Source organism: Dryas octopetala, chromosome 9 (assembly GCF_963921425.1).
Source record: "Dryas octopetala chromosome 9, drDryOcto1.1, whole genome shotgun sequence".
NCBI classification, from domain to species: Eukaryota; Viridiplantae; Streptophyta; class Magnoliopsida; order Rosales; family Rosaceae; genus Dryas; species Dryas octopetala.
In genome coordinates, this window is record NC_141374.1 from 11597327 (window position 1) to 11611397 (window position 14071).

Here is a 14071-nt window from a genome sequence, read left to right on the forward strand (position 1 = left end):
TAATGAACAACAAATGTGGCATACAACTACAATACCTTTACGGTGAACAAGACAGGTGTCTGCTTTAGGATAAATTGTTAACATACACGGTACAACAAAATTATAGAAACACTCAGTAAAATAGAAGGGCAAATGTAATAAGATCCCAAACTCCCACATCATAGGCACAAAAGAAAATAAATGCAGGGAACATCAGATGTGTATTTTGCTTAGTTTTTCTCTATCTAGGGTAGCCGTTTCTGCCACCTGACAACGAGCGTTCCCTGCGCCCTCTATACGAGTCCGAGTGTTCATCCATCCTCCTAGCATATGGAGAGCGTGATCTTCCTCGGCGGTCCCTGGAATGAGGATCCTTGTCTTGCCACCGACGTGGTGAATAGCTGCGAGATCTTCGACGATCACGATCACGATCGCGCCCTGCATCTTTTTAACCATGCAAAACATAAAATATGAATACAGCAACAGTACATAAATTTAAAGTGAAGTTGGTGTCTCAATCCTCAAGTCAAAGTTCAGTACCTTCCCATCTTAGAAGGGAAAGAGCCACCATAAGATTATGATATCAAGGACAGTTTAAGAAGGGTGAACACCATAATTTTTAAATATTATCATGCATAAGACTCAGCTGCATTTTTTGAGCATGAAAGCTGAGATGAGGTCAAAGAGGCAAATTTTCCAATGAGAAACAAATCAAGGTGGGCTGGACAGGGCATGAAATTTCAAGAGTACAGCAACAAGGAGACCACAGGAATTCTAGCTACCATGCTCTACATCGAAAAATCGGGCATGCTGAAGCTAAGATTGCTCAGGCCTAAAGGGCCAGTCACAAAATGTGGCAGGGAGAGTTTTGTGATAGGGAGAGTCAAAGGTGACTGGTAGAGGAGTGGCAAAAGTTCTAAGAGAGAATGGGGTTAGTGACAAATGATGGTCCATGGTTAGTGACAAACTACAATTGCCAGAAAAATAAAATCCTGATCCTAGTATGTACCTCGTTTATCCCTCAAACCTTGATACCTTCCTGGAGTTGGTGTCCTCCCTCGCTTCCTTTTCGCCTGCATATATACACAAAATGCTAGATAACATCGGCAGATAAACAAGTGAACAGATTAATCAAAGCAAAAGAATGGCAGATAAGTAAGTCAACAATTTACTCAAAACAGTAAAAGTGCCTTCCACATGCTGCTGCTTGGAACTACTTCACATTACTCGAAGATAACTGGAAACTGCCCTCCATGGGGATGGTTATAATCTACACAATTGGATGGTCCAGAGAAGTGCAAATATTCTCTTATTTTTAAAGTCACCCTCCTAACTGTAACATCAAGGCAAAAGGCATGCCTTGCAAGAAGATTCTCTGTCCAGCTTCCAACTTCTTTTATTTTAACAAATAAGATAATATATAAATATATATATATATATGTTCGACGGATTAAGTAGGATAAGCCCAAAAGGCAAATGCAACAAGAAGAATTTACCATGTCTCTAGGGTATCTTAAATATTAAGGTTAATAAAACACCATAGAATGCTGTTGCCAACGAGGAAAGAGGAATAAAGGGCATACAACCCTTGGCAAAATGGTTGAATTTGAATTGATGAGTTTTGAATGTCGACGCAGAACTCATGTCGTGAATGGGATAATTTCAACTGTTTAGAGCTTAGATTGTGAATTCGATGAAGCTACACTGACCAGACCTGCTGCCAAAACTTATCAGGCAACACTTCTGAAGAAAGCAAATCTTCATAAGAAATAAAGTAAAAATAATTCAGCCGCATAACACACAGTAACTATCTTTCATCCTTTGAGAGAAACTGATACCTTTTCCACAGTGACTAATCGACCTTCAAGCACAGAACGATTCAAATACTTGACACAGCGCTCCGCATCCTCAACAGTTTCCATTGTGACAAACCCAAATCCACGAGATTCTCTGGTGCGCGGGTCTGTAACTAGATGACACTCCAATACCTGAAACCAAAGTTTATGTAATTTCCTCAACATCCGATCTCTGTTAAGTAATAAGTTACTCCAAGATTACTCCCTTTATTAGTACTTACAATTCTCCTTATCTCTAGGGAGATCCAAGTATAATAGCCAAATGAAATACAACGGACCTAGCTAATGATGGCCTGATAGAAGATATAGTGTTTCTAAAGTACACTTCACAAAAATTTTTGGTTTTTTCTTCTGTTTTTTAAGACATTGGTAATTAAAAGTTGCAGTCATTTGAAAGCACCACAGCACAATAAATTAAATCCACATGAAGTGGTCTCAGAGTAAGTTGTGTGCCATATATTATTTAAGAACTAAATTTGCAATAACCCATACCTTCCCTTCTTTGTTAAAGAATTTCTCAAGATCACTGGATGTAACCCTTGTGGATAGGCCTGTTACATACAAGTTGTTTCCAGGATTGGATGCATCAACAGATTCACGACTCCTGGAGCCAAAAAAACCAGATTTAATGTTCAAGTCAACTCAACAAAGCTTGAAACCAAATATTTACGTTTCAATAAAACCCGGTCTTATAAAACCATAAAATTTTCAAATGTAACCAGCCTCCAAAAAAAAATGTATGAAGTATATAGTAGCGCCTATAGCCCAGATTTAATTGATACAATACAGTTAAATTGAGATTTCCATTATACCTAGAACGACTTCTCCTAGACCTCGACAATGATCGTGACTGGCGACCTCTGCCAGGTGAAGGGGAGCTGTGTGGTGAAGCAGACCTATGGGAAGAATCAATAAAAGTCAAAGAGAAATATATCATACAAGATTCATATCATTATTAAGCGAACAAAATTGTAATTCCAAATATAACCTCAAATGGGAACTGACCTTCTTTCTCTTGGGTATGGCATCTACGAGTAACCCACAAAAAAGAAGAAGAGGAAAACAATATTAGATGCCCTTTAATATGAAATTTTCAGTATGACTAAAATGTGAATATAGCTGTCCGCAATGTTTGTTTACTTTCATACATACATACAAACCAAATATGGGAGAACACATACATGCATCATGCATGCATTAAGTACATACATACATATAAAATGGGTACCTGAAAAATCTGAAAGCCGCACTCAGATTACGGTTCAAATTTGGAGTCAGATTCGTATGTTAATTTTTAAGACAAAAAAAAAAAAAAACCGGCTTAGTTAAGTTAATATAGTTTTATTTTACTTCCTATGAGGTGATAAACACACAAGCACATGAATTACATAATTCATTTACAAATAGTTTAAATTACGCTCAATGAAATGCAGAATTAAGTTCCCTAAATACCCATATACAGTAAATATTTGAATTCTCATATACTTTTCCTGCATTTTTCTCAGCAACCAAACAAATAATATAAACCGAAATTTCAAACCTCTTTTGTTGTTAAATTTAACATAACAATTCGAAATAGTCAACATAAATCATACAGAGATCTATTTAAGCAATTCAAATTCAATCATTCAAAATACCAAGAGATTCCAGAAAAAATTGACAGGCGTAAAAGTAAGAGCAGGTTAAGAAGCTTCAAAGCCCTAGATTATGTTTCAACGAGGAGGTACTGAAATGAAGGGAAGGATTGGAGGTAGCTTTACCTCTGGCTGGTTGAATCGCTGAGTCGACTCAGATGCCCTAACGCGGTGAGAGGAAAATAGTCTCAAACTGTGCCCCGAAAGAAGAAGAAAGTATATTAGTATATGACAAACGCAACTGGACGCTGCTTTCTCACGTGCAAATATAGAACCTTCAGCATTGGTTGGCTACGCCCCACTTGGCTTGATTCTTCATTTTTTTCTTTTTTACTCCCACCAATAAATTTTAGAGTTTTCTTCAAAATTATCAATTTTTAATTTTTTTTCTTCTCAAATTTGGAGATATGTTTGTGAGTGGAAAGTCAATTTGGGAACAACATTCAAATGGTATAGTTAATTTGGGAACCCAAACAGCCAATCTTATTTAGGAAAAAGCTTTGGGATTTCTAGATTTGAGAACGGTTTAGGGAATAATTGAGTTACGTTTTAAGTAATTTTTTCTTAAATTTAAATTTGGTGAAGAGTTTATTAGAGATGATTCAATTTTTAAATAAATTAGTTTTATTATTCAGTGACAGTGATAAGAACAAATCTATATAATTTTTGTCCTAATCTCACCCATCTTAATGAAGGTGAGACTTTTGCCCATTCTACTTTCTCTACAGCACTGCACATAAAAGCCCATAACACAATGATATGTGAACTCTTCTCTTGCTTTATCTGTGTAAATCATACAGCACAAATTGACAATTTTTTGAGGTAAATCATACAATTTCAACATAGAACTTTTGTTTCCATTGCCTATCTTGTTTCAGCAGCTACAGTCCCTCCAAAGATGGTAATCCACAAGATCTAGCATACTTGTTAATTTTCTGTCTGACAAAAGTTGAAATAAGTGGTGTGAATATTTTTTTCCTGCTGCTGCACCTTCTGGAGTTTCCATAAGATAATATTTCCAAGATATATCTGAATTTTCTCATATAAAGATTTACTTGCAGCTGGCAACTCAACTAAGACCAAAAAAAAAAAAAAAAATCAAAAATTGAAAAACCAGTAAATATTGCCTTACTTCCATTTGATTTATGAGTTATTTTAAAAATCAATCAATTTTTCTGTTTATAAAAAGTTCCATCGATCAATTCAATAGTAAATTAATGGAACTCTGACATTGATTGATGAGACATTGTGATTGTTATGGGTCAAAAGCAAGAGTAACCATAAAAGGTCACTTAATTTATTAGTCACAAAGGTTATAGAAACTCACCAAGAGTCATAGAACAATTAACACAACCGCTACATGTATGCAAACCTTAAAATATAGCTAGTGCATGGCCCATCAAACTGAACACCCATGCTCTTCTTTTCATTAAACCCACTAAAAGTCTAAAACCAAATGATTAACATGTTCAAAAAGTTCTTGGCCAAAAAAAAAAAAACGTGTTCAAAAAGTAGAGTTAAAGAGTCGGTACATTCACATATTTTATGGTTATTAAATCTGAGTCTGTAACCAAGAGCCGTTGGATTGAAAATTGATGAAGGCAAAAATGGATATCATACCCATAAACAATTAATCGAAAGTTTGCAATTGAAAATAGCATATAGGTCCTGCTGCAATGTGAGGCTGTGCCAAAGTTTGAACCTCCAGTACACATTATCGCTGGTGCAGGGAGCAGGAGATGTTTCAGTGCACAAGACTTGGAGCAAAAGTACAACACCACTAATCCCACAGAATTGTGCGGGAAATATACGACGTATCGACTAAAGAATAGTATGTACGGTAGAAGAATAAAGCGAGTTTACAATCAAGCCATGACAACTTTTGAAACTATTGGAGCATATCAAACCTCAAGTCTGAACAATTCAAGGTCAATGTAAGTGGCAATGAAGGTAAGTACAAAGAATAGCAGAAAGATCAGAAAAAGATCGACCAAAACCTCAATAGCCAATGCCGAGTTTACAAATACTACCCAAAAATAAGAGACAAAAATTATAAACATATAAAACAGAATCAATCCTTGAGGAGAGTCTCAACGGCTTCAAAGAAAAGGGGGGCCGTCTCTGGGCTTGGGGTCTTGATTGCACACTTGACCCCAGGGCTATTGACGACTGTGGTGAGTTCAATTAAGAAGGGTACTCCTCGAGGGATTTTTGCAGAGAAATAGAAGACATCTTGGTTGGCATTTTTACGCTTCGCAATAAAGAACATGTTTGAAGCAGCCAGGCGGTCAAGAGTCGCTTCAACATTAGTCACCACAATTCCAGGGAACTCCTTTGAAATCTCATTAGAATCAGGAAGGGACCTCCATGTCTGCAATAAGGATAGGCATCAGGTTTTGATTGCTACAATCAAGACTCCTAGTCCAATCGATTTATATTCAATAGCAGCATAGGATCAGAATCTCTGTATTAAGAAGTTCCAGACTTAAACGGCTTTTCCAATTATTTTCGACGCACTTTTAAACTTCTCTACCAGAAAACTTGTATTACAAAATTTCCACTTTTAAATAGACAACCCACTTTTCAACCACTTCATCCTCATTCCTTCCTAATACTTTTGACCTTTTAACTAAAAGGAAACATAACAAGATGCTCAAAGATGACCCTAATGGGATACTAGGTGTTCATTGTTGTAGTATTCTATATCTCCCAAATGCTTAAATATATTGGAATAATATAGTCAACAATCTTCAAAAAACAACAGCAATTATCAGCTTGATGTGGGGTTTTATTGTCTAAGTAGAGCGCTAAGTTCCAACATTGAAGATGCAAATGGCCCCACATTAAAAGCTGAAAGAAACAGAGGGAGCAAGATAATTTTACCTCAAGAAAGTTTGCACGCTCCATTCTACCATCCTCGGTAAAGAAGACATGCAATGACATTTTATCATTGAAGTACCAGACTGGTTGTTGACTGTTTTTCACGGCAACCTGCAACAGTGAGCTTGGAGGACCTTGAGACATATTCTGGAATGTAACCATAGGCAAAAGAGTCCTTGCTGATGTACCAGGTTGAATTTGTGGAACCTATTACACAGTAAGGTATTGAGTTAAAATTTTATTTGGGGAGAAATCCCACTCAAAATCATATGTTTAATGATAACTACCTGAAGGGGTCCAGCAGCTGCAAGGCCAAAAGTATTTTTGTTGAATTGAATCATGAACCCATCTAATGGAACCTGTGTGTTGTTCTCAAACAATAAACTGTAAAATATTTGACCATCCTTGCGTGTCAACTGAGCACTGATTTGTAAACCTTGACCAGTTGATGCTGGTAGTAAGATAGGCATTGGAGGTCTGCAAGCAAGGTCGGAAAATCCAGTAAGTGTCGTCTATAGCATGCTTTATACCAAACATCGGAGAATGATTCTTTTGCAGCATAGTAAACCAATGAAAACTTACCTTTTGAAAACTCTGTAATTCACTCTATCAAACAAACACTCATTTATAATCTTTTTAAAAAACAAACTAAACCGTTACACACATTGAAAGCTTATTAGCGCAACTAGTCCACTCCACATTAGAAAGTACCTATGACACAAATAAGACACTACATACAATCCATCATATTTACCCAGTAGGAGCAGCAGGTTGATCCACAGGGACAATGGCACTATTATCTAGGCCCATCAGATCACCAAGTAAATCTGGCACTGGAGCAGCTGGTGCAGGTGCAGGTGCAGGGGCTGGTTGTCTTGCTGCACCATATGGAACAGTACCTGAACTAGTTGGTGGGGATGCAGCACTATCAGCAAGATGAGCAGGTGATTCGGAATTTCCTGTTTCGCTACCATAGTCTTCATCTTCAGGTCTCTGGTTTGTGGTCTTCACACGGGTAACAAATGCTTCTGGGGGCTTGTGATACACAGAGGATAAAGTAGCAATGTTTGCAAGAAGCTCATCAAGGAGAGTTGGATCAAGCAGGTTTGAATCGTCACTGATCACTGGCTTCTCAGCTAACACAACATCCTTGGCTGCCTGAGATAAAAAGTATACCCATGAGAGATACAAATCAATAGTACACTCCCAACAGGGTCCGTTATTCCAAGTTGTCAAATCAATCGTACACTCCCAACAAGGTTTGTCTAAGGGGTTCAAATGTAAACCATCTATTTCTATGTACCCTTCCCCCCCCCCCCCCCCCCCCTCTTTTCTACAAAAAAGAAAAAAGAAAAACGGAAAGCACTCTCTCCAGAGGAGTTGGAAAAGGCTGGGTTCACAGAAAGAAACCATAAAATGGCACAGTCCAAATGATCAGGTGAGATTTTGGCATTCTGTCAAATACAATACAGAAAACCTTGTACTACTTTATTCAATCTTATGTGGTCAACCTAGAAATTGCCCCCTCCTCCCAAAAATGAAAAAGGAACACTTGTATAAGTTCAAAAAAAAAAAAGGACAGGTATTGTGGTGGTCAACCTAGGAATTGCCCCCTCCCCCGGAAAAAGTGAAAAAGGAAAAAATAGTTTTGTACTTATACAAGAAAAAAGACCATGTATTGACTATAAGATTGACAAAGAAACAAAAATTATATGCATAAGAAATTGAAATTCATTTTGGCAAAACCCACCTCAGGATCAGTTGATAGAAGGCGCCAATATATGTATGCACGATCTCGCAGATCAGGATTGTCTGTCTCCACAGTAGCATTATTCAAAACAACCTGCAAATATGGATCTACAAAGTGAGAATTTACTTAGATCATATCTAAGACAGTACGATTGTGACCCAAGTAAGGAAGGAAATACTTTTAGAAATAAATAAATAAGCCATAGAAATTATTACTCATAATAATAAGACAGCGTTCTTGCCTTTTAGATATTAGGTTATATTACAACAATCTAATTGAAACAATAATCGCTTCCATGATGGTACTACACATTCTAATAAGTCATTCAAGGCAAATGAAGAAGAAGAAGAGAAGCCAAATCCAAAGAGGATCAATATGTGTGAATAATACAAAAATCAAAACCTGTATCATCTGCTGGGGTCCTTCAGTTGGCTTTTTAAGAAAGAGTTTGACAGTTGCAGTCAGCAACTGTAACTGAACATGTGCAGGCTCTTCAGGGAAGCTTTCCAGAAAGCTTTCAAGGAGTTCATCAGCATTGTCAATTCTTTCCGCATATTCACCAATTATCCAGATCATTGATGCCTTAGGAGAGGGAGGGAGGGAAGGAGAGAGAGAGAGAGAGAGAGAGAGCAAACATGAGCATGGAAACAAGAAGCAAAGCAGTGAAACTTCTTTTAAAAAGAACAGGAAACAAAAATAGAAGGCTTAAGCTGTAAAACTACTTTTTAACAGCAAGAGGAATATAAGTACCTTGGCTTCTGGTTCATCTAAAGTGTCAAGGCTTTCGCATAGAGTTGCAATGATGGATTCATAACTGTAATCAAGATAGAGATTCATGACAAATTTCAGAAGGGCAGAAGCCTTCATTATCACAATAACTATAAGAAGAAAAAAAAAACACTAATAAACCCATAACTTACGTATTCGGATATCTTCTAAAGATATCTTTGATGACAATAATGGCCTCTTGAACTACATAATTTACTTTGATCTTAATCAGCTCAAGTAAAACAGTAATGCACCGCTCAGCTGCTCTTTCTAATTTGATGGCACAGCGACCAATGGCACGGACAGCCTTTCGGACAAAATCCACATCTACTTCTGTAGCATACTCTTTGAACTCCAATAGAACCTGCAGAAATGTTGGAGTAAGCATGATACTCTGATTGCAACATCATTTCAACCACTGAAGTCTAATATGAAATAGTAACTCCTGGTAAAATTTACATACCTGATCTATATTTCGGTCTGAAGCAAGCTTTATCATGATTTCTAACTTTTCCATCTTGACATAAATTGGATCATTGTACTTGCAGAAGAACACCTAAAAAAGAATTGAGAATCTTGTAAGTGCGCCTTCCTTACAACATGACCACATAGTCAAAAACAAGTATAAACTCTTTGTGTGCATATATGAGTGTGTGTTGGATCAAGCAGCTACAGTCCAGACTGATATTAATTTACCTTAATTTCGTGGGCCAAAATTGTGGGCCGTCTTTGTACTATAAGGTTGATGTTTCTCAACGCAACATATTGTATCTCAGGCTCAGCAGAGAGTAGTGTTACAAGTGGAGGAGCCATCTTTTTGCAAAGATTTCTGACAACATCAGGACTAGTGATAAGTTCCATTTGTTGGAGGATCATCTGAAAGTAAAAAGACGGAGAAAAGATAAGACAATGATGGAAGTACTCGAGATGATGATAACTGAAAGCATTAACAACGATAATATGATGCAGAACATTAAAAGTTGGAATTGTCACCTTAACGGCTGAAAGAACAACAGCACAGTTAGCATGTTGTAGTCGTGGTGTAACTCGTTCTACTATATTTTCAGCTTCACGAGCATCAGCTGCCCTGTATCTAGAAAGAGCGTCCAATATAAAAACTTGACCCCACCTGAACAGTACCACAATCAAGTTAGGGAAACAATTGAAAAAGATTTCAATAAAAGATAAGAAAGAACAATATTATCTACAGTGACTCAAATAGTCGGTCAGAAGTAAATGTATTCAAAATATATTAATTGAATAAGTACTAAAAGTACACATACTCTGTACATTCATTTAAGGCAGTAAGGAGCTTTGACAGAGTGTGACTAGTGATCTCAAAGATGGGTCTATTACTATTCTCTTGAATTTCAGCAAGAGCAGCCACGGCATTTGCTACAACCATAGGATTATTATCAGATATCAAATCCTTGAGAGACTCCAGAAAACCCCTATCCTCCACTAACTCAGCATTTATGTCATAAAGTTTGGCAACACATATGGCTGCTGTCTTGCGAACATATGGATCATCATCCTGTCATAAAGTACAGAAAACTAAGACAACAGACAGCAAGAAGCAAACCAAGTAAAATACTGTGCAAAATTGTTGAGAAGTAAAGACTGCAAACTAAAAATTAATTATAAAACTTGACACTACGTTCCAACAACCAAGGATGCCCAAAATATATATTAGCACTAAAAATCAACCTTAAGACACCTCTGAAGGGGATCACAAAGATATTCTGTAATTTTATCAACACGGATGCAACCCATTGTCCGAACGGCTAGAGCACGAATCAAAGGATTTGGGTCCTGTGAATCCTGCATAGTTGATCATGGACCACAAAGTTCATTAGAGACAAATACAACCTTTATTAAATAAATGTTCAAGTCAAACAATCTAAGAAAAGGAATAATTAAACTCATCCTTTCAAACAAAGGGAAAAAAAAAAGTTCCTGATATCCTTTGGAGCTGCCATAAGACCAATTTGGCTGTCCTGAATGTCAAACTTTGAATATCTTTTTGTCCATTTTAAAGACATTCAATTAAGTAGATCAGAAGGAGAAGTGAGGAAAGAGATCATGTTATTGACTTAAAATTCAATTATGGAATGAAGAATCCAATTTCTACTTGCTTTAGCATGATAACCTTATCATTTTTCTAACACCTAGAAAATTTGTTATATCTGCACCCTTGAAGCTTGCAATGTCAGCCTTTATCGCATATGGTTTGCCCATTAACTTATGATCAAATGGCCAGATTCCACCTCTATTTTCTTTTTCCCTATTTACTAGCATATAAGTAAGGGAGATAAATTCTGACATCAAGATCACACTAACAAATAATCGCTTGAACCAAAAATAACTGAAAGTTCCTTAGTGCTTTACCTTGACAAATGTATTGACCGCAAGAATTGCTAGGTCAGGCTGGCTTTTAGCATAATTTATCAGATACAAATAAACCAGCTTCTTCAGCTCCAAATTTTCTGTTTGCATGCAATTCACTACATCTGTGAAAAGTGACGAAACATCCTTCCCAACAGTCATTGCGGCGATCACCTTCTTAACAGCATCTTTTCTCTTATCCTGTACCACACTTCAAACGAAGATTATGATCACAAAACTTCTGATAAAGTACACAAGAAAGGCACAATCATATAACCAAACACACCTCAAGAAAAGAAAGCAAAATTTAATGATAAATGAATGTTCATAGTCATTGTGATGTGAATCAGACAAATCAAAAAGGAAGAGCTCATATAATAGAAATGCCAAATATAAATCATGTAAAACTACAATTCCCTGCACTGTGAGCAATTGAAAATGCTCGGTTTGCAACTACATTCATATTATACTCAATCTAAGAGCAGATTTTTTTTTTCATTTCCATCAGTTTCTACAGCACCGAACAGAGAACACAGAGCTCATTGAAAATCGAATACATATTCCGTATTGGATCCACAAAATTCTGAAACCCTACAGGTCGCAGTGAACAGAATTGAACGAAAGCGAACAGCAATCTAAGCAACAAATTCACAGCTTAAACTAACAGATCTGCTCGCAACAATCCTAGATAAGCAACAAAACACCACAACGAAGAATCAAAAGCCTATAAGATGCAGATCAGAGATCAATACGCATGTACATATACATGTGTGTGTAGAGAGAGAAAGATAGAGAGAGATAGAGAGAGAGAGAGAGAGAGAGAGAGAGAGGAACCTTGTATTGAGAATTGAGCTCTTCTTTGAGCTCAGGGATTTCACCCTTCTTGGTGGTGGAGAAGTACTTGGAGTCGTGCCCGCTCATCTCTTTGCTCGAGTCTCCTCCTCTCTCTCTCTCAGTCTACAACGCAATGCCAGAGACCAAAATGCTTCGTCTAAAAGAGACGACGACAGAAGAAGAAGAACAAAAAAAACCGATTACAATAAAATGACCATCTTAAATCCGAACCGGTGGGAACTGGCTAGTGGGCCGGTCCGACCGGACCAGTTTTGCTTTTGACTTGCGAGCTCACTCCGAGGCTTGTAGGCTGTTGTTGTGGAGCAGCAACCAGCTTTGCTAATTGATTTATTGTAATTTTTTTTTGGTCAATAGTGTATTTGATAGATTTGTAAATTTAAAAAGTTTTATTATTTTATTTGTAATTGTCATTTTTTAATTCCAGCGTTTGGATGAAGTAATTTGAAACTACTAAGGAATTCACAAATGACGGAATTAAAAATGACGTGATTTAAAATTCTAGAATTTGTAAATTCTCTTGTTTGGATAAATGTAATCATAATGGAATTTAAATACGAAATTTATAGTAGTTTTATAAAAGAGTGATGGTGATGGTGGCAACAATAAAAATGATGTTTGTGGTAAGTTGATGATGGTAGTAGGGGTGATGGCCCACGGCGAGGGGAGAAATGGTGGTGGCGGCAAAAATTGGGGTATTGGAGGTGGTGGCAACGGCGACATTGGCGGTGATGGTGATGGTGGTGGCGACGGCAACGGCGATGGTGGTGGTGATGGCACTGGTGATGGAGGCGGCGGCGGCAGTGTCAATGTCGGTGATGGCGGTGTCAGTGGTGGTGACGGTGGCGGCGATGGTAGTTGTAATAGTGGCGGCTGTGGTGGTGTTGGTGGTGGTGGCAGCGGGTAGTGGTAGTGATGGTGGCAGTGTCGGTGGTGGTGGTGGTAACAGTGGCGGCGGTGGTGGTCGTAGTGGTGGTGGCAAAGGTGGCAACGGTGGTGGTCGTAGTGGTGGCAAAGGTGGTGGTGGCGGTGGAGGTGGTGTCGGTGGTTGCGGTGGTGATGGTGGTGATGGGTGGACACGACTTTTTTTTTTTTTTTTATAAAAATTGGAATTTTGCAAATGACACCAATTTAGGTAGAATTTAAATTTAGAATTTACAGCCTTCAAATCCCAAGTTTTTTTCCACATAGAATTTACGAAATTCTATATTTATGGACCCAAACAAGGAAATTAGAACATGTAATTTCTTAAATGCTGAGTTTTGTTTAAATTCCAAGTTTTTTTTCTCCATCCAAACACACCATTACATACCACCTCTCCCTACCTTTTTAGTAAAGATGGTTCATTTATTTTTGGGTAAACTACTTTTTGGTCCTTGTGTTTTGGCTTAAAATCACATTTAATTCCTTTAATTTTAATTTTCTTAATTTGATCTCTATGTTTTATATTGTTTGCAATTTCAGGACAATTTTAACAAACTCAAATCTTCATTTTGAGAATATATTATCTATTTATTTTCAAGAAAAATTTTGTTGGGAGGAATTGAAAGCCTATAATATGGATTTTCTAAAACTAATTTCAATTTTTATTTTCGTGCTTATTTGCTAAAAAAATTGAGGCTCACGAAATTTGTAAAGTTTGAACTTTAAATTTTTATTTAAAAATAAAATATTTAAGATTATATACATGATTTTCAATAATTATTGAGTAAAACTTGTTAGTTTAAATAAGTTATTACTTATTAGTTTTGATTTGAAATTTTTTTTCATATTAATATCATGTATAATATCTTAAGATTGTAAAAAATATAAAATATAAGAATCAATTGAAAAAATTGGAAACAAGTGACCAAAAATGTATTTTACCCTTTATTTTCCGAATCGTTTTACGCACGTGACTTGATTACGCAAACACATTTTTGGCGCAGGAAAGCGCAGGCGGTTTCCCTTGCTATATATATGCATAC

At 36.9% G+C, this 14071-nt stretch overlaps 2 protein-coding genes across 3 annotated transcripts; both read right to left on the reverse strand.

The window, feature by feature from the left end:
- Positions 1 to 3721, reverse strand: LOC147274072 (serine/arginine-rich splicing factor SR45a-like). Of its 2 annotated transcripts, none has more exons than XM_086256856.1 (7): positions 3596 to 3721; positions 2841 to 2863; positions 2648 to 2731; positions 2328 to 2439; positions 1818 to 1967; positions 989 to 1052; positions 1 to 417 (listed from the first exon to the last, which is right to left on the reverse strand). In XM_086256856.1, exons 2-7 carry the CDS (start codon positions 2861 to 2863, stop codon positions 221 to 223), a joined length of 630 nt encoding a protein of 209 aa, XP_086112982.1. In that variant the 5' UTR covers positions 3596 to 3721; the 3' UTR covers positions 1 to 220. The 2 variants fall into 2 exon arrangements, with proteins under 2 accessions (XP_086112982.1, XP_086112983.1); XM_086256857.1 differs by having other exon boundaries at positions 1 to 423; positions 3596 to 3676.
- A 1565-nt stretch (positions 3722 to 5286) lies between these two features.
- LOC147274073 (Adaptin family protein) lies at positions 5287 to 12251 on the reverse strand. Its single transcript, XM_086257297.1, has 15 exons — positions 12087 to 12251; positions 11256 to 11453; positions 10575 to 10688; positions 10151 to 10401; positions 9861 to 9996; positions 9564 to 9743; positions 9331 to 9423; positions 9020 to 9231; positions 8850 to 8913; positions 8502 to 8681; positions 8100 to 8192; positions 7104 to 7507; positions 6637 to 6826; positions 6353 to 6556; positions 5287 to 5840 (listed from the first exon to the last, which is right to left on the reverse strand). The coding sequence occupies exons 1-15, from the start codon at positions 12171 to 12173 to the stop codon at positions 5541 to 5543; spliced, it is 2706 nt and encodes a 901-aa protein (XP_086113423.1). The 5' UTR covers positions 12174 to 12251; the 3' UTR covers positions 5287 to 5540.
- Positions 12252 to 14071: the final 1820 nt, after the last annotated feature.